Consider the following 26,501-nt stretch of genomic DNA (forward strand, 5'->3'; position numbering starts at 1 on the left):
AGCCGTTTCTCGCCCAAAGTGAACCGATTCTTACTTGTAAATCCCTCTCCCGTGATAGGCATCAAGTTCACCGGAAACAAATAAATGGGTATACCAACTAGCATAATTGCAAACCCCTCATCACTGAAGCTGACTGTAGCCTAACAGCAGATTATTACTTACAAGTCCCCTACGTGTCTTACCACTGGAATCAAATTGGCTTTACCATTATGGAAACAAATAATAGAAACACCAACTAGCAAAAGTTACTAATCCCTCATTGCCGAAGGTGATTATTACCTATCAGCCGACTGTTGCTTACAAGTCCTCTATATGTCTCACAATTTGTATCGGCCTGGATTTATTTTCAGTGTGTACCCTACTACTGAAGCTGTCAACCCCTTGAAACTTTCAAACTGTTATACCTCATGAAGGAATTTTTGGACCAAAAAATGAATGTGATATACTTTGATCAGCTCATCCAGAGCTATCGACTGCCGTCAAAAAAAAATTCCATCTGTCTTAGTTCAAAAGTTGATTTTTTTTGCAGTAGGCCAACTTTCTAACGTCACCACTTAGAAAGGAGAAAAGGATAAGCTCCAATTTCTTTAGCAACGAGAGAACTTTTAAAGTTTATAAGGCACATCTGATACCATTTCTCTACTGCAATCCCAAGTCCGAAAAACCGAATGATAAACTCAGCTGAAATCACGAAAGAAATCAGAAATGGGGTAGAAACATGGCAGCACTTTCGGACCCGTGGGAAAATGCCACATTTTTGCTTCTGTATTTTTTTGTATTTATCACTCAAAGGAGATATATTGGCTGTGGGGCCGGGTAACTGCCGCATATATTTAACACTTATAGATTTTAGTCCATCTTCAATTTGAAAGTGGTGCCTGCCTGCTAGAACGGAGCTTTCCACTCGAAAGCAGAAACATGGTTTGATGAAACGAATGCTTCGCTGCACAACTTCAGATACTCCTCTCTGACATAGGCTATATAACTCCACTTCACTTCGCACAACATGGGCTCTGGCTCGTGGACAAGCAAAAACCATCCTTTTTGGCCCCAAGGCAAGAGTTCTGCGGAGCTTTCCAAAATGTAATGTCATATTCATTAATCCGGCCTGAGGTCCACATTTTCCGTAAAAAACGCGCAGGTTAGACCCTTACCAGTTTCCAGGAATAAGCTGAGATCGGCGGCATAGGCAAAAAAAAGAAAACGGGACAAAACCAAAGTGTTGCTCTCGCAACACAATTAGACTGTTGTTTTTTTTACTTAAAAGTTTTTCCCATTAAGTTAAAACTAAGTATCTTTGGATTTATTTGAACGAAATTCTACTGTTTAATATATCTTTAAAACTGGTACATGTTTTCGAGGGCTTACGCAAAGACCTCCGGCCTCAAATAATATCTAAAAAAAGCTGTTTTTTTGCATTCCACACTCTAGACAAAACAAAACTCAACCATGCAAATTATTGAGTCACCATATCCTGAAAAGCACCTCGCCGTTCAAATACAATTAAGTACCGATTTCTGGTCTTTTAGAACGAATAATCTAAGGCGGTGGAACTCCCTCCTAAACGTGACTTGAAAATTTCCCTCTCTTGTGTTATTTTAATAAGATTCTAATCAAGAGATTTTTGAACTCAGTCTTAAAAGTGATTTTTCTTTTTCCTTTTCAGAACAGTTTACTTAATTTGGTCGAGGACACAGCTAGGAAATTCTGACGACGAGAGGGGATCTTAAAATGAGCATTGGTGAAGGTGACAAAATAAAGTACTCCAAACATAAGAGGCAAAAATATCTGCATTTGAAAATGAAAATTAAAAAATTAAATAGGGGAATGGTCCCACCAAAATTGGGTCAAAAAAATTGTTTGTTACGAACCTGCAGTTTACATGAGACCATGGAACACCACTACAAAATTAAAGCTTTAAACAAATTTTTCCAAGGCAGTGACCGTTTCTCAGTGTCTGGATCTGAAGTACTGTCTCGTTCCAAAGTGTCTAGGTCTGTTTTTGGGCAAGTGTCAATTTTCCGAAATGATTAATATTAAATGGCCTATGCAGAATCACATAATGATTAGGAGTCAATTGTGATTCAGTATATCTATATAAGTGAAGTTAGAGATAGGGACAGGGAGAAGGTATACAATTTTTCTCAGTCTCGTAGCTTTGAATTTTGTTGTTCGAAGATTTTAAGTATTTGGAATCACCATAAAAAAAAGCAATTCTTTCGACTTATTAATTGATTAACTGAGAAAAAAATGATTAAACAGCTTTTGTACTTTAAAGCTTACTGTTCTCTAGCCCTAAGAATTTTCTAGCCCTAAAAACTTGTTTTGCTTCTGAAAAATAAGATCCCGGGGAGAGAACAGGAAGTAACTTCCCGTTTCTGATCAGCTCGTTTCTGAAACGGGGAGGTACCTAGCAATTTTAGGACAATTGAGCTGTTTTTGTGAAATGTTCATGGGGACGGTTCCGTTTTTTGAGGCAAAACTAGGTCTCCCTGACTGAATGGTATACATTTGAATCGTAGAAAACGTTTATTTTTATAATTTTGTGACAAAAATTAGACATTAGAGAAAATCACACCATCAGATTTAAGCATGAAGGAGAAACCTAGTGTACAGGTTTCAAACTCCTCTCTACAAAAATGGGGAATTTTGCATTTTTTTTTTTTTTTAAAGATCAAGGATGCGTGTTTATTTGTTGTGGTTTTAGCCATTGATAACAGACTAAGTGTTGAATTTCAGATTTCTGCCCTAAAAATACACAAATCAAAAATTAGGGTTTCGTCTCTTCTTCAAGAAATATGAGCCAATTTCATTAGCCAAGTCAGCTAAGGCCTCAAAAGAACCGCAACTGGGAAGCTCAAATCATAATTGTTCCATATTTCTATATCGATTGACTAGCTTGGAATTTTCAATCGATTGGCCCTTTATGTCGCAAACTCGTACTTTGGGGCCACAAAATGGCAAAAAATATCACTTTCGTGTATCCTCTCGAGGGTGAATGTAGGTGCGACCCCTCACCATAAATTAAGGACTCACGCAAAACTCTCTTCCCAAACCTAACCAACTTATAGGAAATACCGAAAGTGGATTTAGACAATATAGCTCACTTCTACTGACCTGCAATTTCTACTGTCACGTTGGGGACTCTTGTCTTCGTGTAATTACTGTCTACTCCCTTAACTTCCAATAGTATGAAACCAACAGGAACGTAATTTACTATGGGGCGGGAACAACTGCCTTCCCAGACCTCATTTTGCCCATCCAACTGAAATTTAGTTTCTCCAAGAATCTTGTCAAAACTAAGATAAGCCTACATAATTCAAGCGTCCGGAGAAACGGTCAGTTTTTTTATTGTATCTTTACCTTTTTTTGTTACTATATGTCTCATTTTTCTATTTTCACTTGATTTGGAAAAATTGACTCCAACTTCGCCAATTCTTTTTATATACAAACTTGTATTAAAGTGCCTTTTTTAGTACTGATTGCTACTGGAACAATTTACTGACGTGAATAAGTCTCAGATGTAGGAGTGTAGCTCCAGCATTTTTACTGGGGGGATGGGACGGGTCCATACCGGCATAGTCAAGGGGCATGGGCTATATGATAATTTTTCCCCCAAATTATTAGGAGAAACTACCCCTCCCAAGCGACTCCCCTGCTCAAATGATACCCCTATTTTCCATGCAGAATGTCTTGCTCTCCAAAAAACTCTGGACTTTTTGTGCTGGCACTTGTACATTTATGGTCTAGGGCAATATCCAGCCCAAATAAGAGCAAGGGTACCAGGTCACACCTTAAATGAAAAAAAAAAATCACAGATATTCAAACATTTTGAACTAAGTAGTAAGAAAATGCTGATATAAAGATTTAATGAAACAAAGATATAGTAGATACATCCACACAAGGCTGACTAATAATTTTATAATACAATAAAATAATATTCAGATCAGAAGTAGTATGACTAGCAAAATAAATCACAAATTAGAAAAGCAGAAAATAAAAATAATAAAATTGGAATTCTATAATCGAATGTACTAGAACACCACAAAAAGGCTTGTTGACTTGGTCAACCAATTGGCAAAATTGAGGATTTGAGTGACAAAAAAACAGTGCTTTTATAATTAATAAAAGTCAAACCAAACAATATATTCTTATTTTTCTGACATGTGGCATCAATGCAAACAAGTGACTAGAAAACCGTTCCAAAGTAAAATAAAACAAGAGAATATATCTATATATAACAGGAGAAAATGCAGATCAAATGTGGAATGACTAGCAAAATAAATCATACATTGAAAAAACAAAAGATAAACTATAAAAATGGAATTTTATAATAGTATGCAATAGAAGACCATAGATAGGCTTGTTGGCTTGGTCAACAAATAAACAAAATCAAGAATTCGAGCGACAAAGCATATGGTTTTAATTATTACTATACTTCAAACTAAACATTTGCTGTTTTTTGTTTAATGTAGCACCATTACAAGCAAAACTGACTAGAAAGCCGAACAAAAACATAACGAACACAGGAATATATATAAAAATAAATAAATAGTGCAATGATGCAATCACAACATGTTGGTGCACTAGAACAAATAAGAAAAGTCATTTTGTATTATATTAGTACTTTAAAAGGCTATTTGCAATTTAATAATCCCTTCACCAATATTAACTGACAAATCACTATCGCCTTGTCAATACATGCGCGGCAAAATGATAATTTCAGCAGTAACATTCAAATCCAGATACGCAGACATAAAGGAATTTTAGTTTCCCCAAATCCGACATTTTTCATTTTGTCCATATATGAAAAATAAACAATTCTTCTTTGTCCATTTCATCGCATCAATGACTAAGGCAAAACACCAACACGACTGCAGTAGTTTAAAAGGCGGTAGCTGGCATTATTCAACAAAATGGTATATACCCCCACCCCCAGAGAAACAAAATATTTCGATCGATTGGTGTGATCCGCGTTTCTCTACCTAATTTGGAATTTGAGACTATAAGCAGTCTAAAAAATGCGCTACATCTATTCTTTCAAAACATCTTATTTTTCCTTTTTTAAAACGCATTAATAATTGGAATTTTGAGTTTAAGACATCAAATTGTATTTATTTCATCTTGAATGTTACATAGTCATCGTCCAAACAATTCCATCAACAACAACTGAAAAAATCAAAATGGATTATTCATTTCATTCTAATACAAAATTTAAGAGAAAGGACGGTTTCTCACAATGCTGCATTTTTATAAATAGTTACAATTTTTATTATTTGACAGCAAAATTCTATATCTCTTATCCTGAACACCTTGTTGCACAAACAACTATTCGTCAACAACAACTTAAAACCCCAAAATAATTTTTTCAGCTTTTTCATTTGCCTGTAAAAATTACAAAATGCAAGATTATGCTTTTTCAATCACCACAGTCAGAGGAGTCAATAGCACATAATACTCATTCAACAGTCACCAAGACCATTTGTACGCTTTGCAAGTGGATCTAACTCGGAAAACAGGTCAAACCATTTTACATGACTCTTGGTCTCTGTCTTCTGTGTTGGATTAATTTCTTGCTTTTTAACACTTGAAGAGCCATAAACTTCAGGAACACTTTTCAAATCCAACATTTGGGACAAATCATTTGGTAGGCCATCTATCACTATTGGAGAATAGATGTCAGTGTAATCAAAATCAGCCTCTACGGGATTTTTGTTTACGCTTTGTCCGATTTGACTTAGACCTAAATCAAGTAAATCAGTTGTTTCCGGTTCAACAGCCTTAAAACCATCAAGAGCATCATTTAGTTCAGCTAAGAGCTGACTGGTATCAATAAGGTCACCATCACCTTCATCAATACATCTGGTACTTTCATCACTAGGTTTTTGGTCACTGTAATCGAAGTCAAAAAGCAATTTATCATTTGATGATCCTTCAACCCCTTCTTCATTGAGACTCTCAAGGGTGCCTAACTCTTTTAAAACCGAAAACCGGAACTTAACCGGTTCTTTAAGTCTTTCCGCTGCTGTTTCTAAGCATTGGCTAGAACTTGTCAAAAATTCTATGAACATTTTCTGATAGTTGGCAATACTGTGAGAAAAAAGGTTACTTCGAGCAGCAGCGAGAAGATCAATTTTCTGTATGGCAATAAGCTTCATTCCGTCATAGGTTTTTTTACAATCTTTTACTTGTCCTTGAACTTTTCTAAACTTCATCATTTGACGGGTGGCATCAGGATCCAAAGTTTGGGAGACATTCGCCATCCACATTAAAGAGCCTAGAAGTAAAATTTGCTATGAGCTTCCAGCCATACCAAAAATAAATATATTAATACAAATTTTTCTTTGGCCCCTGATGGACGGAATCAGGATCCAAAGATTGAGAAACATTCGCCATCCACATTAAAGAGCCTAGAAGTAAAATTTGCTACGAGCTTCATCCATACCAAAAGTAAATATATGAATAAGAATATAATTTTCTGCCCCTGAAGGGTGGCATCAGGATCCGAGTTTCGAAAGACAATTGCCATTTGCATTAAAGCGGCTTTCTTCTGACAAAATATAGTATCTACAAAAAATCGAATTTCAGTTAAAAATGGATTCCGACTAACTAGACCACGAGGAATCCAAAGGTGCAAACGAAATAATTCTCCGATGTTTAATTTCATTTATTTTACCTAGTATCTACCTCAGCTTTATTTTCGTGTCATTCCTAGATAGATAGATAGATAGATAGATAGATAATTTTTAATTTGCAACAATTAAATAAATAAATATGACAAACCAGTGCACATGCCTGGTACCGTGGTACAGTGCACAAACCAGTGCACATGCCATACTTTAGCACTGACAATGTTACATACACTACGAAAATAAAAACTACCACTGACAATATTACTTACATTAGCACTGATAAAATAAAAATAAATCAAGCCAAAGTAAATACAAGCCTACAGCATCAGCATAAATATATATAAAAAAATATATAATTCCCCGCAACATATTAAACACAAAAGACCTATTCATTTGATATTTAATTAAATATTTGAAAACCCGTCATAACTTACATATAAATCCGTCATACCTTTACTCCTCGCACCCAATAATTTTGACAAATTTCAACTTTGCGATTATATTTTGCAACTTTTTAATAAATAAGTCCATTAAATCTGAAAAAGTTATTTTCATCATTGCTTTGTTAAGTTTTTTTTTTTCAAGTTTTCCTAGTACGTACATACTAGAAATCGAAATTTTCGCCAAAACCAAGTACCTGACAAATTACGCTTTACCAGCAAAATACCATCAGCAGCTGCAGCGCTATAGCATCAGCATCATCACTTCATTGTTTATGCATAAATTGCAAAAATGCATACAGCACTATCGATGGTATCTCATGGTAAAGCGATAGCAAAAGAACAGCTTGAGTTGGAACATAACAGGTGAGACTATTTTATCAGTATCATTACCAGGTGTGACCATAAGTACGGTGCAGGCTGGGTAGGCCTATATTGGGATGTTTCTCTAGACATCAGCCATAGAATCTGTAGAGAAACAGATACAACTTGAATGCACACTGTTATTCTGCGTATTTGCCTTTTTTGTTTTTTTTTACTAATTTCAGTACTTAACCTTGTCTAAACATACTTTCCAGATAACCAAAAAGATACCAAGATTCGGGTCTTCAAAATACTATCTGTCATCTTTTTTGTTTGACAGCTTATGAGAAAAAACCAGTTTCAACTTTCCTCTTTGCTTTCAACACAAAAAATTGGATAAAACTATACATTAACTGAATATATACCCCACCTCCCTATTGTGTAAATCTATACCCAGAGCTGCATCTCGAATCCAAATACAACATTCATTTGTGTCGCAAATGAACTTTACCCTCACCCCCCTAATGTACAAATATATACCCTTGTTTGAATATATTTAGGGCTGGAGGTAAAGTTCATAACGACACAAATGAACGTTATATTTGGTATCAGGATGCAATTCTGGATATATATTTGCACATTAGGGAGGCGGGGGTATACTCCGTGAATGTATAGATTTATCCATTTTTGTGTGTGTTGAAAGTAAAGAGCGAAGTTGAAACTTAAAACCAACCAAAAGTATAACCCCTCAACCCATACCTTATAACTATATGTAAAATTGACTAGTGTTATGCTAAAAGAATAAAAGGATTTTTGGCCATGATGATTTCAGTGGTATACTTTTTATTTCAATCTGACACACTTTTGAGGGGTTACAGACACTTTAAAAAATCCACTAAATTTGTTTTCGTCATAAAAATTTATATTTGAGGTTAACCTGAGAAACAATTACTATTCCTGAATTGTTATAGAAAAAGGAATTTTTAGCACTAACTACTATTTTTAGAATCTTTAATTTTTGATTGCTATGGGCCAAGGTTTGCTCTTTACTAGGCTGCAGCGACTGGTTATATTGCATAGCATAGAGTGTATCAGCTAAACTAATGTTTAACGAATCACAATTTCATTTTCTGTTGCAGACCGTTACCTTACGAACAAGTCCAATCTCCCTGTACATTATCAACTGCTATGCATTCCAATTTGGTCGATAACAAACACGAAATTCCAGTGATACTGGGCACCGATAATGATGGCGACTATATTGAAAGTTTACATTTGATGCAAATTCGTGTTTTGGATGAGGTAGATGTGGAGATATTTGATGAGATTGCTGCTCTACTAAACAGTGTGCAAGCGATTGCACCAGCTGCTCCTGACCTACCACACGAACTCCTTAATCTGTCCTTCACCGAATGTTCAAAACATGATAGGCAAGGAAACCTTTCTGCACATGGACAATTTAGCATAAAGTCACATCCTGGACGAGAAAGAGCCAAAGGTGGGGAAGAAACGATAACACGAGACAAGTTGAAACACCCGTTAGACGGTTTAACTTCTTGTGAACCATTATGTAAGAAGTAAAGCAAAGGACTTACAAAAGAAAATCGATTTGCAATCTGAAAGAGCCTTTGGGAAGAACCTTGAGTCGAGGCTCAAGTGGCTTACAGTATGTGTAAAATCGACTCCCATCAAACGCCGAACATGACAAAAACAACCGCGCTGCAAAGACTTCACAGAAACCATTTAACAAAATGAATCGAGGCTTTATTTTCTTCCAAAGGCTGTGGCATACCTCTAAACAAAAATTCCAGTATACAAGAAAACATTTATTACCGAATTGTGTAAGAAAATAAAAAACGGAATTGTCGGTCAGAATCTCTGTGAAAACAGTGAAAAAAAAAAAACCTGGGCAAAAAATCTCATTAGAAATCAAATAAAAGATTATTTCACATATCAACAGCTTCAAGCCATGTACCCCACACTACCGAAGAAAAAATTTACCAAATGTAAATGCTTACCTTCTTCGTTGAGTATCCAGTTCATGTTCGATGATTTCTTACAAAAACACACTGACGTTCATATCTCAGTTGAAATATGCAGGTGAATTCTGAAAAACCATGAATATTTCTTTGAAAATACCAGTATCTGATACTTGTCCGACATGTGAGCGATATTCAAAAAAACCGAATGATATTGAGGTGGATGATGAAGAGTTACCTGATCAGGAACTCGACAGTTCTTGGAAAGATGAATGGTAGCTGCACATATATATGGCTAGGAAAGCTACCCACAAGTATCAGGAAGAACCAAGCGAAAACGAGAGTCCCTATACAAGAGTTTAAGCAGTGGACCTCCGGAAGGTGATCTTGCTTCCAGAATTGCCCGAAAATAAAGAGTCCAATTTTATTAGTCGTTTGGTAGTTTTCAACGAGACATTTGTAAAGGTACATCCGAAACATCCAGGATCTTTTGGGTCAGGAAACTCTTTCTGTGTTCTGTGACATGAGGTACTAAGAGGCAGGGGGGCTGAGAACATTGTTGACTCTCTATTCAGTAATCACTGCAACAAGTGAAAGTGAAGTTAGAGAATTCATACTCTGGATGGATAATTGTTCAGGTCAGAATAAGAACTGGGTCTTATACACAGCCCTTGTACAAATAGTCCACCAAGATTTCGGGCCAGAGTGCATCATTCTCATGTACCTTACAAAGGGACACACTCATAATCCAGCTGACGGAATTCACGGCAACATTGAGGTAAAGATGAAAAAACGGGAAAAATTCATGATTTTGCTGCTTTTTGACACGTGTCAGTGGGTCATTGAAAGGAGTAACTGCTATCACAATGGACAGTTCCTTCCGAAATAGGACCTCTAAAAACCGAGCTAGCATAAAGAGGGTCAAGCTGCCTTACTTGAAAGACATTGTTGAAGCTGAGTTCCGTCAAGGATCCCGACATCTGTTTTATCGCACAAGCTTTGAGAACAATGAAGTTGAGATTTCTGACTTTCTTCAAAAGCCATTCAACAGCAGGAAAAATACCTGAGTCAGATTCAACACCAAGAGGCATTTTCGAAAAAAAGGACACCATCGTAGAGAAATTATGCCCAATGATGCTTAGCAATTTTTGCCAATTTTGGAAAAACCTTCTGGTCACATCTGTTCCAATAGACGAAGACGAATAGACGAAGCCAATTTTGGAAAAACCTTCTGGTCACATCTGTTCCAATAGACGAAGACGAATAGACTAATAGACAATAGATGCAGATAACCCATATAAAGAAAAATAGAAGTCCAAATGTGCATATTCGTCTAAAATTGGTATGTTAGTAGGCGCTAGAGTACTGCTAACATTTTTTTTTAATGAAAACAAGCTTAGATCTAGGTTTTATCAGTTAAATTTCATGTTGACCTCGCTAGGAAAACACTAACAAAACCTAGTATCTACTTTTTCATATGTTTTAAAAAAAATACGACGGATTTTTTTTCGGTATCAGAAGCAGCTTTGAAAACTTAAAAAAAAAAGTTAAAACTTAGTTAGAAATAAAACTTAAAGTTAAAAACTTAAAACTTAAAAACTTTACAATTAAAAGTTAAAAACTTTTGCGTTTTTCTCAGAAATTATTCAGATGTAAGTACAAGGTATAAAAGCCTATAGGAAAATTTTCTATTTGCTTACAGCTATATAAAAGATATAATATACTCTTATTGCTTAATTTAATACTTCGCGTGAGAGAAAACAAGAGTGAAAGATGAAAAAATAAAGGGGGGTGGAGACATAAAGACAGAAAGAACGAGAGAGAGAAACCAGTAACAAAAATTTTAAATAGAGAAGATCTAGTGTATCTAACGGAAAATTTATTTTGTCAACTAACTTAGGTAAATATAATAAGATATAAAGGGCGCCAATAACTTGCCCAATGTAAGTCTAAAGAAAAAAAAAGAAGAGAAAAACGAAACAATGGGCCAAGAAAGGGACAAGGAAAGAAGGGGAGAAGCCAGGTATGAAAAAAATATTCATACTGAGGAAATATAGCACATCTTTTGAATTTTTTTTTTTTTTTATAGGCTAATGTAGATAAATAAAAATTAGATACACAAGACGCTATTGAAATACTCACTGTAGGTCAAACAAAGAAAAGAATGAATCATTATGCAAAGAGAAAGAGAGAGAAAAGGATAGAGAGAGGAAGAGAGGCCAGGTACGACAAATATAAAAATAGAAAAAAAATCAGCATTTTTATTAAATTCCTTCTTCCAGCTGACATAGGTAAATAAAACAAGATATAGATGCGGCTATCAAAACGCTCAACAATTTTTTGGGAATTCTTTGGGATTCAATAGTTCTTAAAAACCCAACGTTTAGATTTCTGATAACGAAAGTAAAAGTGTTTTCATCATTTTAGGGAAGTGCATAATAGATCGTTCCTGATTACGGTGCTCAAATTACTGTCATCTCATTAAAATTTTCCAAAATCCTTCAGATGTTATTATTCATGCATATTTCTTTAGAAATAGATTAGTAAAAATATGATTAAACAACAACTTACAAGCCTCCCCCCCCCCAAAAAAAAGGAAACTTTGGAAAAATCCCATTAAAATATATCCAGACAATTACTTTACCTTTATAATCGTCTCTCTTTTTTTCACATATTGCAACTGTTTTTGCAGAATCAGCTATGGCTCGTTTCCTAAATGTGACTACTTCCTGATGAAGCCTCATAATGGGATGCCTCAAGGCAGCTCTTTGCTGGGCAACCTGTGCCATAGCTTTGGCAGCAGTGCCCATGACTTTCCCAGCACCTGAAAAGGGCGATAAACGTCAGGACTCACCAAGGCTGCCTTATTCAGACCTAGACCCTATTACCGAAAGGTAAAAGCTACATTCGTTCGGCTACAAGCTAGTTTTTGAAACACCCGAGTCCCTTGGTAATAAACTATTAATATTGGTAATAAACTCCTCGGTACTTCCCTTGGTAATAAACAATGAATATCGGTAATAAACTATTAATATTGGTAATAAACTCATAGGTAATTTCCTTGGTAATAAACTATTATACACAGTAAATTTAAGGGAATAAACTATTATTCCATGTGTCTGCACGTTAACAAATGTATTAAAGACGTTTAAAAGAAAAACTCTAGTAAGAACTGTTTTCCTTCTTATTTTTCAGCTACATATGCGAAAAATTCGTTACAGATATTTTTATTTACTTCAGCCAAAAAATAATGACTAAATTATATATAAAAAAAAAATTAATAACCACATAAAAGACATAGGTCCTTTGGGTGGCTGCACCCTCTAACCTTCTGTTTACCTAAAATTAACAAAAACCAAAAAATAATGTGCTATTTTTTAGAACAAAAAAAATACAAATAATTAAAATGAAAATTTATTCAAAAACAGGGAAAGTTTCCCCGTCACACCCTTACCATTAGCAGCGTTTGTCAAATATCTTTGAAATAGCGAGCCACAATGAAGGTGAATCCCTGATTTTATTCACCTTCAATTTTTGAAAAAGACCACAAATGCTATTCATGTTAGTTTATGTTCAATGATAAAGCAAGTAAAACCGTCAACAAATTTGTGGGCTCACTAATGGTGATTGGCCACAAGAAGTTACTCAGGTATTCTAAATATACATGCAAATGTGCCAAAGAAACACTCCCAGTTTTTTTAATTTAAAATTAAATCAAGGAAAAAAAATTTTCTAACATGACATTATTTTTTTTTGGTTTGTATTTCTTAAGCCTTATAGTCATATAAAGAAGAGAAAGAAATAATGATTATATACGAACCTCATCATTCATTAGGAAGTACCATCGTTCTCTTTTCATATGGACCTTGAATGGTCCATATTGTAATATGGACCACCACAACCTCATCATTCATTAGAAAGTACCATCGTTCTCTTTTTATATGGACCTTTGATGAACTCCAATATTCTGGCATCCCTTGGCCCCTCCTGTGCAAAAATCATGTAATTTGTCATATAATATCTCGATAACTTGACTTTTCACATTAGCGTTTTACATGGAAGTAAACAGGCAGTAAGACAAGTTAAATGGTGGGGTAACATTTTCCTTTCTGGCCATCTCTGGAACCGCATGTAGATTATTTTTTTCAGACAGCAGAGACATCAATGTTTGTCAAGCGCACAGCCTCTCAGAATTTTTTTTTGAATGAAACTATTCTTGTCAAAGTGTGTTGAGAAACAACGTGGAGAGTCAAATCATCTGAAATTGCACGTGGGGCAATCCCATGAGCTAAAGGAAGATATTGGCCACACATCTTGGAGCCATTTTTTAGGTAACACACCTTGTTGAATGCTCCAAGAAGCTATAAAAAACATATGAGGCTGTCTGTCAATTACCAAATTATAGCCGAATATAGAAAACCACTGGATCCACCATCATAACTAATAATACTACTAAGGTAAGTGAAGCTATCCACATAATCAATCTTCTTGATACCCAGCATAGACTCTTCACCTTCATTGAATCCTAGTCTAAGCAACATGTCCTTCCTAATAATAACTCTAAACCCTATTCTTGCACCCTAAACTCCCAGAAGTTACTCATTTTGCTAACATTTTTTATCTAGGACCACCAAGTCATCTGCATAATTAAAGTGTAGGAGAATTTTACCTTCACATTGGATTCCATGACTTCCCACAGCATTTGCCGTGTTCCTTAGGACAAATTCATCAAAGTAACCCATATAAATGAGGCTAGGATACAACCCTGCTAACTCCTGATTGAGCATAAAACCAGCTATTAACCTCACTTCCTACCTTATTTGCAGCAATATTGTTCTTTTAGAATAAAAAAGCAATAGCACAAATCTTCAAGCAAAGACATAAAAACGGTATTAGTAAACTGATGAAGGATTATCAGCATATGGCCCACGCAACAAGATCTTCAAAAATGGGGATGATTTTCTGATAACAGAGTGAAAACACAATTATTCTGACATCTTTACCCCCCCCCCCCCGTCAATTGCAAATTAAAACAGCATAAGGCAATGTGCCACCTATCACTAACTAAAAAAGTGATCTTGAGGTTTGGATTGCTTGACAGACATACTACTAAAACTCAGAAAATATGTACCATTAAAGTATCTTATAAATTAGGAAGTTCCATATAAACAATATTGCCCTCTAATATTAATTTCCCCAGATTGTATGTCATTAGTGAGCAGGCCAACTTTTCAGTGGCACTACCTTATGAGTATGCTACAAAGGACTAAAAAATACTGCTGATAACTTGGCATTTCGCTAATAAATGCTAAGAAAATCATAGAGATCTGGTGGTAGGTAGCACACTCATAATGTAGTGCTACTGAAAAAATGACATGCTCATAACAGGTCCATGAACCACGAATCATAAACCAACCAAAACCATGGTTCCAGCAACACCAGTAAAGAGCCAGCCACAGCCCATAGTTACCAAAAACTTTAAAACATGTTTTAAAAAAACTGCCAAGTAAGACCATTTTTCATTAAAAAACAATTCAGGAATAACAAGCATTACACAGGTTCATCTTAATAATATAAGTTCATGGCAAAAACACTTTTTTTTCAAATTTTGAATAAGAGCTTGAAACACCTCAAAATGTCAGTGGATCGAAATGATAAATGTACCATTGAAATGACCATGGTTGAAAAACCTTGAGCTGGAGGTTTTGGGCCCCCCAACTTGAAAGACAAGGAATGTCTTTTTTTGCATGGGTAGCAGTAACCTGTCCCCTTTTGTTTGTTTGTTTTTTACCAACAGTAGCAGGCAATCGAAAGAGTGTAGAGTACTTGTATGATATAGCCCCTACTGCTTAAGTTGTTCATTCACTGATGCATTATAGAACCATGAGACAAGACAAAGAGAAGTGACAGAATAGATGGAAAATATAAAGCCAAAATTTGTTTCTAGAGTATTTTATTTTTATCTTACTTGGGTATATTCAATAAGGATTGAGCATCAGAGAAATAAATCAGAAGAGTTTAATCAGGATTGAGCATCAGAGAAATATATCAGGGACTATATCATACAAGAACTGAGTGTGGAAATTTTTTTCAATGGCTCATTTAAAAGTTACTGCTCTACGTGTCTTTTATACACTCTTCTTGATAGCACTATAATAAGACACAATTTTTGACAAAAACTACATTTTTGGCAAAACAGCCATTATTTAAACCAAAATTTTTTTCATTTGCATTAAAAAAAAATCAATGATACAATACACCTGGAAGAAAGTGTCACTGAAAGGTAGCATGCTGATAGAGGGTGCATTATCAACCCAAATTGAACCCAGAGTCACTTTTAAGGTGCAGACATGGTTTCACAGAATGTGTAATCATACCTGTTTTATCAGCTTTACCAACATCCCTCAGAAAATTTGCAAGTGCTGCTTCTTCTGATGCTAAAAGGCAGAGTCTCTCTTTGTAAATCTTCATTATTATTTCAGTTTGTGTGGTTGTCTCATCAATTGAAGAAAACAATTCAAGTCTTGACTCTAGTTCTAGGTCACTTGGAGCCACTAAGGTTTCTTCAGATTTTTTAATCTTCCTTGTGACAATAGATTTAGTTGTCCAAAGAGTTTGCTCAAGCTTGTTGATGGCTTCCTCAACTTCCATCTTCCAGGCACCTACAAGCAAGATTATCATAGTCTAAAGAAAGTTTTCAAGATTTTAAAAAACAAAAATATGAACAAAGAACAATTAGATTTACACCTGACTGAAAACACGCAAAATGGACTGTTCTGATCATGACAGCTATCTTGAAATCTTAATTTGACACCCTGTAGGGATGTAGAGGGCAATGACAGAATTTGAGAGTGATCAAAAGAACCCTTCTCATCCAATTTGTATGACAAGACATTTGGAAAAATATAATGACAGAAAATATGGAATCGAATTTATTGATAAAATTCCAAGGGCCATGGTCATTAAAACAGATACAAAACAAAATTCTTCCATATAAAGATAAATTGGTACTTAACTAACATGGAACTTCATCCCTGATACTTTAAGAACCTTTCTCTAATCTTGTATTCATTAGTAGTGTACTGTATACTACCTGTAGATTTCAAATGACATTGTTAGATTCATTGGCTGCGGTTTGTGCTTTAGTCTCACCAACTAATTCCCTGTATTTCTAGCAAACCCCCCTAGTCTTATCTGGGCAAAACAGGATGTCAGCATATAGCTGAAACAACTCTGGAGAGTTCTATTATCAACTCAAAGCTCAAAACAGTGAAAATCACTGGGGGAGGTCTGTTAGTAATGGAGTTACTAACTTAGTAATGTTAGTTACTATGTTAGTAATGGTAGCACTAGTAGGAAGGCGCCTTGCTTTGGTCTGTGGTTCTAAATTCATACCATAATCACACTTGAGATGGTTCATGATGGAGATAATGACATCAACTAGATCCAGGGTACTTAGTACAACAACACTAAATTTTCTCCTGTCAGAATTTTTTTTTGATTATGCAAATAATATTGCTCTCAGCCAAAGTAATTGTGCTAGTTTCTGCTTGCACCTAATTCTTCCTTTATATTTAAATTAAAAACAGGTTTTTTTCAACTGAGAGTAGGGAGGGGCAACTTTAAAACTTAAAATGAACGGAAATTATTATCTATATGAAAGAGGTAGCCCCCATCTTAATGCCTCACTCTTTACATTAAAGTTTGACTTTTTGTTCCAATTATTTGAGGACTCTTGAAACACAAGGACCACTTAGTTAGAACAATACGCTTTTTTAAGTTCTACAAAAACTTTAGCATGAAGAGCAAGGTATTGAGGAGGGGTCAACCTCCTTCATTTATGTAATAATTTCTATTCTTTTCAAGTTTCAATGTTGCTCCTTACTTTCAGGTGAAAAAACTTGCTTTTTAAAAATTTAATTTCTGATCGTTTTTTTTTAAATAATCTGACCATTTCATGAAAAATTCCTCATGAAAATATTCTCCCACCCCCCCCCCCAAAAAAAAATAATTGTCTGTATACTTTTGCCAATAATCATTACTATATGTGAACAATAAGCAAGTTTCCATAGCTTGGAGCCTTTCCCCTGGGAACTGTGGGTGGGGGAGGGGGGTAGTTCATTGTCAAAGACATAGTTGCTAGATCCTTTAACTATGCTGAACAAAATAGCTATCTCAAAATTTTGGTCAGGAGACTTTTGGGGGAAAGGGGGCATGGGGAATAAGGCTTGCTGCCATCAAATAGTCACTTAAAAAGAGACTACAACTTATGATTTCTAATCAAATGAACCCTCTCCTGATCTTCTAGGATCACCGGTTTGACAAAATCACAGCAAGGGAAAACAAATAAAAAGTAAAATAAAGTAAACACACATCTATGTTCTTTCTTCTAGCAAAAAATACAAATTTTCACAATTTTGTATATATGAGCTTGAAACCTCTACAGTAGGGTTTTCTGATATGCCAAATCTGATGATGCGATTTCCATTAAGATCACTTGGTGTTTTGGGGTTGTTTCCCCCTTTTTCAAAAAACTGGCAAATTTTATCAGGCTTGCAACTTTTGATGGGTAACATTAAACTTGATAAATTTCATATACTCTGAATAAGCATCAAAATTTTATTCTTTGACATAGCCTATCTATTAAACTATCTATTGAACAAGACTATTTCTTACAGCTTTGGTTATTATTAAACTGCATGGCTCCTTACTTACAGTTTGTTACCACAAACTCTTTAATATTTGGCATGACACTATTAATCATACTTTCAAGTTTTATCCCATTGTTATCCACTTGTAAAAACCATCTCAAATAATATTTTGGTAAATATTTCAAACAATTAAAAGCAAAGGCTGAGTTGAAATTTAAAAAACAAATTCCAACAAAGATCATATTACAGGTCCTGAGTTTTGTCTAAAGTTCTAATGTTGTAAAACAAAGTTTTCCAAAATTTTAGTTGGCCTATCCCAGAAAATCTATTCCTAACTATCAGTCATTCTGAACTATCTAAACCTATACACACTGTCTCCGAGATTAGGAAACATACATTCTAATAGGTGTAGGAAAGATACACTCAATACATTTGCCAAAGATTTGGGACCATCCTGGTACTTGGGGCTCTGTCCTATAATTCTTATTCATTGGAACTCTCTCCAAAAGTAAATATTCTAGAATTCTGAAAAAAGTTTTGAAATTCTAAAATGTTTACTTATTGTATCCCTAAAAGTGCATCAATTTACTTTACTGTCCCCCTCCTGATATGTAAATATACACCCAGATTATATACATTAAAGAAAATCCATAGACAAACCCTTTTCTTTCTGGTGCTTTCAGATGTTACTTACTATAATCAGGATACATATTTGCATATTAGGGGGTGGGGTCAAAATATAGCAGAGTCAAGCGATTTTAGGAATGGTATAAATAAGTGTTTTTCTAAGTTGTTGTCAGGACTTTATAGTTTTCCCTTAAGGAGAGGGTGACTAAATAAGACTTGTCCTAAATAAGAGCCCAGTACTCAGACAGTACCTAGTCTGGGCCAAATATCTTGATCATAATGTACCTTTCAAGACATGAACATCAATTTTTCAGGTTAGGATTGTCTAATTAGGACTAAGCTAGTTGGGTTCAGCTTACTACAATCTTAGAAAATTTTTACTTCCAACTTTGAAATTAAGACAGAAGTCACCCTTACAGCCTACCCTATTTAATCCTAGAAAGGTAAGATTCCTAAAAAGTTACTTAGATGGTAAGCTTTGGTAAAACTCACTACTTGAAGAAATGCTGACTTCTAAAATTCATCATTTTGGTATATTTTAAAAGTGAGAATTATCAAAATCAAATCTTTAAAGAATGTTCTAAACAGCAGAAAAAATTGGTGTCATTTTTTGGAGTCATATGGGGTGCATAACATCACATGGTGTTCACCATGAAAGTGTATTTTGTAGTGTTTACAAAAATTGGTAGTCATTTCAGAAAACATATACTGGGCAAAGACTACAGGTTGTTCTTATCCTTCCACAGATTAAATGTCATGAAATGTATTGTGTCAGTCACCTCTGTTGTTTGACTGATATTGAGTCAAATCAAGCACTGCGAAGTTGAGGTCTCTATTCAAGTTGCCATATATGGCTGAGCTGACTCTTTGAACAGAACATTCATGAAAGCCTTTTGTAAAATTGGTTTTCCACCACATTTAGAGATATTGAAGGAGTAGATGACATAAGTGTTGATCAGCCCATAAAACATGCACATGGGCAAGCTGATGGTCTTCCCAGCAGCTGACAATGAACTACATAGCTGTTCAAATGTATCATCACTGCCTTTGTTGTTATTACGGTATCTATTGATCTCAGGACTTCTAGACTGGATATGTGATACTGGTACCCTCATGGCAAGTTGACCATTTTTGATGGCTTATCAAGATAAGACACTAGAGTCAGCTCCTGATCAAAACAACATTGAGGTTCCTGTAATTCTTCCTTTGGTCACAAGCAAATCTTCCAGAATTTTCCTTGTTTTTTGTACTGTCTCAATTGTTGTTAGTTGATATGGTTTTTTAGCAGTTCTGTGTCAAATTGAATCAATGTAAACCTATAGTCAAGCATGGCATTTCCATCCCCAGAAAGGGGAACAAACAGGTTAAATCAGAAAATACCCAAATTTGGCATTTTTATATGCAATATCTTACATAATTTATTATGAATATTGTAAACAATGTTTGAAAACTAATTTTGAAACATAGTACAAAGAAACCTACCTATAACCAAGTTCAGATAAAAAAGTCTCTTTTCCTAAAACAGATGAAAAAGTTGCATAGATGGTAACTATTGTAACTAGAGGGTCCTGAAATTTGCCTACATAAGAGGTCAATACCTATTGAAATTTTGACAAACAACATTTTACTTTAATTTTCAGTTATCAGTTTCTTATTCTTTGAATTTAGTTCTGGAAATGTAATTCCTATTATTTGAGTAGAATTGTAAACCGTATCAATGTTTTTCTTTTCAAAATTTAGGAAAAAAATTTGTTTATCTCTAAAACCTTGTAAATTGGGATTGAGCAAAGTGGTGAAGCTGAAAACTATTTTGCTGTACTTCATTTCAGCAGAACATCTTTTTTTGCAAGGTTTCACTTTAATAACACACAGATTTTTAAAGGTCATCAAAGGCAAGGACCCTCTAGAGGGAGAAGGAGTGGAGGGAAATGTTTAGTTTCATCACAAGCTGTCTAAAGTACATATTCCTGCATATAGCAGGGTTCTGGTGATTTTATACTGTTTTTTTTAGTCATTATTAGAGAAGCACATCCATTTCTGGTTGACTCTCCTCCTCAATGGGGCAAACTAAAAATGTGGAAAGGGGGCTAGCTTACAGGTAACATTACCTATAAAGCAAAGTGTATTAGTACATGAGCCCTGCAGACAGCAGGCCAAGGTCTTTATTCTATACTTAACCAACAAAGACTGATAAAACTAAAAAAAAGAGACAAAAAAAACTCAAACAAGGTTTATTAAATAAATAGCCTATAGAATACAGACCTTAATGTACTGCCTGCAGGGCTCATGGACTCATATGCTTTGCTCTATAGGTAATGTTACCTGTAAGCAAGCCCACTTTAAGCATTTTTAGTTTGCCCCATAGAGGAGGAGGAGGGTCAACCAGAAATGGATATACTCCAAGAATTAGCATTTGTAAGTACTATAGTATGGAAACTATGCTGCTTTGCAGCATAGTTTCTGTAGAGTTCTCCATTTAAAGTGATCAGACATTGATTTTTCATACTGATTTTTATATTTATTTTGTAGGTGCTTGGGTCATGACATAAGCTTACTTACTTACGTGATTGATGTTTGCCTGCTTGCCGCTTACCTGCTTGATGCATAATAGAAAACTCCACATGGTGTCAGAAGTCTGAGGAATACAACATGGAATTTGGAGCTTGCCCATCAATAAATTGGGATGCAACAAACTTAAAAGTTGCCTGGTCACACTTCAAACAGCATGCAGAACTTATGTTTACAGGACCTCTAAGTGAAAAAACAAGTGCAATGAAATGCTCATACTTGCTGATATGGGCTGGTGAAAAGGACAGAGACATTTTCAATACATGGACATTAACTGCCGATGAAACAAACAATGTTGAAACATATCTAAGGAAGTTTAGTGAACATGTTGAACCACTTGCGAACTCTATATTTGCAAGATATCAGTTCCACAAACGTAACCAGAGAGACGGTGAATCCATAGAGCAGTACTTCACTGAGCTGCGCATCACAGCAAAAGAATGCGCACTCAGAACAACCAGTTTGGAGTTAAGCAAGACAAGATTTGGGAATGACTACTTAGTGAAGGAGCAGGACTAACTCTAGCTCATGCAATAGCTACAAAGGTGACACCATGTGCATAATGTTATGAAACACATCCCAATCAAAGACCAAATGGTGCAAAGCATTGCAGACAGTACCAAACATGACCCAAAAATGCAAGTTCTAGCCAACACCATCAAAAAAGGATGGCCAGAGCACAAAAAACAGTGCCCATCTGAAATTCAGGAGTACTGGAATTACAGAAATAAACTGGCAACATACCAAGGAATCCTCTTAAAGGGTGATCAAATCATAATACTGGGATGTATATGCCAAGAAATCATGACCCATCTTCACATAGCCCACTTAGGCATTGTCAAAATGAAACAATGTGTGCACTCATGCGTTTTCTGGCCAAACATCACTGCTGACATCACCAAGTATATCTCCAGATGTGAAATATGTCAATGATCCAGCAATTACCAGCCAAAGGAACCTCTCATGAATTCTGAAATTTCTGAGTACCCATGTGAACATGTGGGTACCAATTTACTGTTCTGGGAAGGAAGAAATTACTTGGTAACCACTGACTACTATAGTAGATACATCAAACTTGACAAGCTAGACAGTAAAAGCTTGGGAGCCATCATAACTAAGCTGAAAAGCCAATTTGCACAACACAGGATCCAGGGCCCAAAATGGAATTGGACAAGATGTATAAAAAAAAAAAAAAAAAAAAGGCCGTCATCAAACAAGGCAGTTAGAACTTGAAACAAGAGGCCTAAAGACACTGACAATTTTATAGAGAATAAGGAGTAACACTCTTCATAAGGAAAGAGTGAGGGCAAATCATACGCAGCTATGTTGGATTTCCAGCTGCATTGGCGGCTCATTGTTGCTATGAACTGACAGCAGTGGCAGTACAGTACACAAAGTTTCTAATGTTTGCTTTATATATGTCTTGTTCAGTTATTAACTGAAACAACTATATCCAGTAACCAAACATATAAAATGTTTTATATCTGGCTATAAGCCAAGTTTATGGATGACTACAACTAATTTTTATCACAGGGAGGCAATTTTAATATTTGTAAAGCCTAAAAGATCTATAATAGGAACAATAACATTCTTTATAGAAGAATGGAGGTTGATCTAATGTAGCTAGTCTTCATGAAATTCATTGTCAATTTTGTCAGAAGTATCTCCACCTCTACTTTTATTATGTGAAACAAAGGTTTTTCACTTTTAAAAAGAAGATTAAAATATGTAAACAGCTTCAGCATGTAGAGCTGGAACTCAAGTTGAATCCAAAGCAGTAGATTATTTAGGGTTTGTGATACCCTGTCTTTTGTGTGAGTTGGATCTTCTGCAGCTACACTGTGAAAGTAGCTACTAAGCATGCTAATTAAGAAGTAGCTAATTATGCAATGGTCCCTCAACTCACATTCAAAGAGATGTCCTGGGACAGCCACCGTGTCTGACTTGGGCCAATCATATTCAAGACTAGGGTGTTCATACATGTCTGATGCAATTTGAACTCAGAGCATTATTTGCCACCCATACCAAAATGATTATATACCATGCAACACAGATCTTCCAATTGCTTTGGAAATTGTTTACAAGCATAAGAAGCAGCTAAATGAATTGAATGACTGCTACACTTAACACTTATCACAGATAGAAATTTTTCTTGGATTCTCTTCACAACTAAGTTATAACACTTAAACATAGTATTGCACATGTCAACACATAATCCAAACCACTATTCTCATTTGATCACACAAATTTAATAGTAGTGTAGTCCTAAAGCCTCTCTGATCACATTTGTCACATTCTGCTTATCTAGCCCAATTTTTCTACAACATCCTTGTGTGGTAGACTTTCCACATAAGGTACTATAGTTTCTATAAATAACAGAGGAAGATTTTTTGACAATGAAAGTAGCAAACTTGGCTTTTATGCCTTCTTCTAGGTTTTTGCTGTGGTAAAGAGATAATCAATTTGTGTGGTGAACTTCCTTGAAGCTCCTAGTTTCCTCATATTTTCACTCTGCCTTGCACTCTTTCCTTGTTTTCAGAGTTTTGATCTATCATATAAAAAGGACTGACTGCAACAAGAACAGAATTCCTTTCCATCAGAAGATTTGTCCTTAGCAAGCCACTCTTTAAATCCAGGGACTTGCAGCCAGCTATGCCTGAATTTGCTCTTTTTTCTCTATGCCTTCTGTCTCTGGAAGGGCCTTCTTTTTTTACCCTTCTCTTTCACTTTGCTTTACCACAAAGAATTTGAATGTCAGTTTTAGAAGATGGATCTGTCTGGCATGCCAGTTCTTCCTGCAATCATACTTAATAAGCAAAACACATGAATTGTATTACAGCAAAGGATCTTGAAGGCAAACTATAGCATTGGACTTCAAATTAGTGAAAAACCAAGGTCTTAGTGGCCATTCACACAGGGTTTAGTCTAAGTCAAAGTTGCAACTAAGACTACAACTTAGCAAAAACTTCTGGTTCACTTGGTTCTCAGAGTCTCAGTCCTAGGCATAGTCTTAATAATAGTTCAACTTAATCAACTCACCAGCAGCTAAGACTAGGTCTAGGTTTCAACCAATTATATCAAAGATTAGTGACAAGATAATATGACAGGAATAGAGGATAGGCAAGTGGTACAGATATGGAATGGCATAAGAGTTGATTTTTGTGCAGAAACTATAGGGCATGGTGAGAACAAAAGGGTTATGTATGATAAGACAGAGCAAAATTACAACAATACATTGATGAAGCAAGATGCATGGTAGGTCACTTGCTCAAAGGTAACATCCAGGCCTTTATTAACTGCATTTACAAATACAAATTGGGAGGCTTGCTTATTAATGCCATGACAGATAGTCTCAGTGAGACTAGATTTTCTCAGTGAAAGGCAAAACTGGCATAGCCCTTTTTCACAATTGTATAAAAATGATGTAATTTCACTTGTTGTTAGATTTCTGTCTAATTTCTTTCCACTGATCTTTGATGTAATTGGTTAAAACCTAGTTTTAGGTTCTGGTGAGTTGATCCAAACTGAAATATTATTATGCTTGAGACTGAGAATCTGAGACCTGTGTGAATAAAAGTTTTTGCCAAGAACTAGTTGTAGTTGAAATTATCCTGATTTTTGTTTGTCCAGGTACAAGCTTGCAAGTTATGTCAGCTATTATCAAATAATATCCTCAACTCAAGTAAAGGCTTTGCATGGTTATTTCTACCTAGAACATGCTAAAAATTTGGACTGAATCATACCAGAATTGTAAAAATATTAAATTATTAATTCATTTATTAAAATGAAATATTAAATTACTCCAAAGAAGAATACAAATACTTTTTGTTACAACATTAGCTACTAAAAATATAGCTCAGTTTGAAAAAGATTTCTACTTCAGATGTGAGAGATCTGAGATGGTTTTTTTACTCAAAGTAGTTACAGCAAGGCTTTACCATGAGCTAACCATATTTTTACTTTTTTTCTTGATTAACAAATACATACTGATGCAGTATAAAGTCACACAAATGCCTTTTTTGGTTTTCTTCATATGTATTGTTAAGCTTAGTGTAGGAATTTATGAAGCATAAGCTGAACATAAGTATCATTAACTCTATCCCATAAGTTAAATTCATAGTTTAACAAAGACAAGAGGGCCATTAGTAATAAAGACCTTATTACTGTAATTAACAGTAGATGATACACAAAAAGTCAGATAGAAGGCATTGTATTGTCTAATTGTCTAACTTCTATATTAAGAAAGACAAAAAAAAGTCATTTATTTACTTTTTTCATGTTAGTCTTCAATAGAACAAGAGAAAAAAAGCTGTTTTTATGACTTTATTCATAACAATGTATAACAGAATGAAGTATAAAAGATTATCAGTATGACTTTTTTCTATTTTACATAATCACATGAAATATAGTATTGTCCTTTGCATGACTTTATACTATACTCTTTACAATAGTTATTGATAAATATGCATTCCTTAATAAATAAAAGAATAATGACTTCCATAGTCAAATATTACCACCTTTATGGCTCTCAAAATAAAAAGATTGAAGACTTCATCAATGCAATATACATTTTTCTACATTACTGTAACACATCTTGAATGAAATTATTATGAAATATTGCTGCTGGAATAAAATCATCAATATTGCAATTTTAACAAGCTTTTGCTAGACTTCCTGTGCTTTGTTGACAATAAAAAGGCAAGCTATTTGATCTTTCTTTTCTAAACTTATAACAGCAAAAACTGTTTTAACTTTCACTAACTTTCCTAAGATTAAATCCAAAATTGGCAGCAGCAGCAAAGACTCACCTACAAATTTTTATGTTTTTAAGCTATTGATAATTTTGGTAAAATTCTAGTTAATTGACTTCTTGCTATCTCAGAAAGGGTTTAGGTTAGGAAAATGAAACTTTCAGGGATGAATCTACAGACTAAAGTATGCCCTGGGAAGGTACTTTGATGCAACTACCTCCACTCCTTCTCCCTCTAGAGGGCCCTGACCTTTGATGACCATTAAAAATATGTGTGTTGTAAAAGTGAAACCTTGCAAAGTAGATCTTCTGCTTAGTTGAAGTACAACAAAATTGTTTTCAGCTTCATAACTTTGCTCAATTCCATTTTATAAGGTTTTCAAGATATGCAAATACATTTCCTAAATTTTGAAAAAGAACATTGATATGGCTCAAAATTCTACTCAAATAACAGGAATTGCATATTAAGAACTAAAGGCAGAGAAAAAGCAACTAGTAACTGAAAATTAAGGTGAAATATTGTATGGTCAAAATTTCCATAGGTATAAAAC

The 26,501-nt window shown here is 35.0% G+C and overlaps 1 protein-coding gene across 1 annotated transcript in view; it reads right to left on the reverse strand.

Annotated features, from left to right (window-relative positions):
• Positions 1-3,852: 3,852 nt before the first annotated feature.
• Positions 3,853-26,501, reverse strand: part of LOC136028764 (islet cell autoantigen 1-like) — a 50,494-nt gene continuing 27,845 nt past the window's right edge. Inside the window, exons 2-4 of the mRNA XM_065706663.1 lie at positions 15,732-16,016; positions 11,999-12,178; positions 3,853-6,277 (exon numbers count right to left, since the gene is read on the reverse strand). Of these exons, the coding sequence (XP_065562735.1) occupies positions 5,463-6,277; positions 11,999-12,178; positions 15,732-16,005 (1,269 nt within the window). The 5' untranslated portion in view covers positions 16,006-16,016 and the 3' untranslated portion in view covers positions 3,853-5,462. The remainder of the gene's footprint in view (positions 6,278-11,998; positions 12,179-15,731; positions 16,017-26,501) is intronic.

Source organism: Artemia franciscana, chromosome 7 (assembly GCF_032884065.1).
Source record: "Artemia franciscana chromosome 7, ASM3288406v1, whole genome shotgun sequence".
NCBI classification, from domain to species: Eukaryota; Metazoa; Arthropoda; class Branchiopoda; order Anostraca; family Artemiidae; genus Artemia; species Artemia franciscana.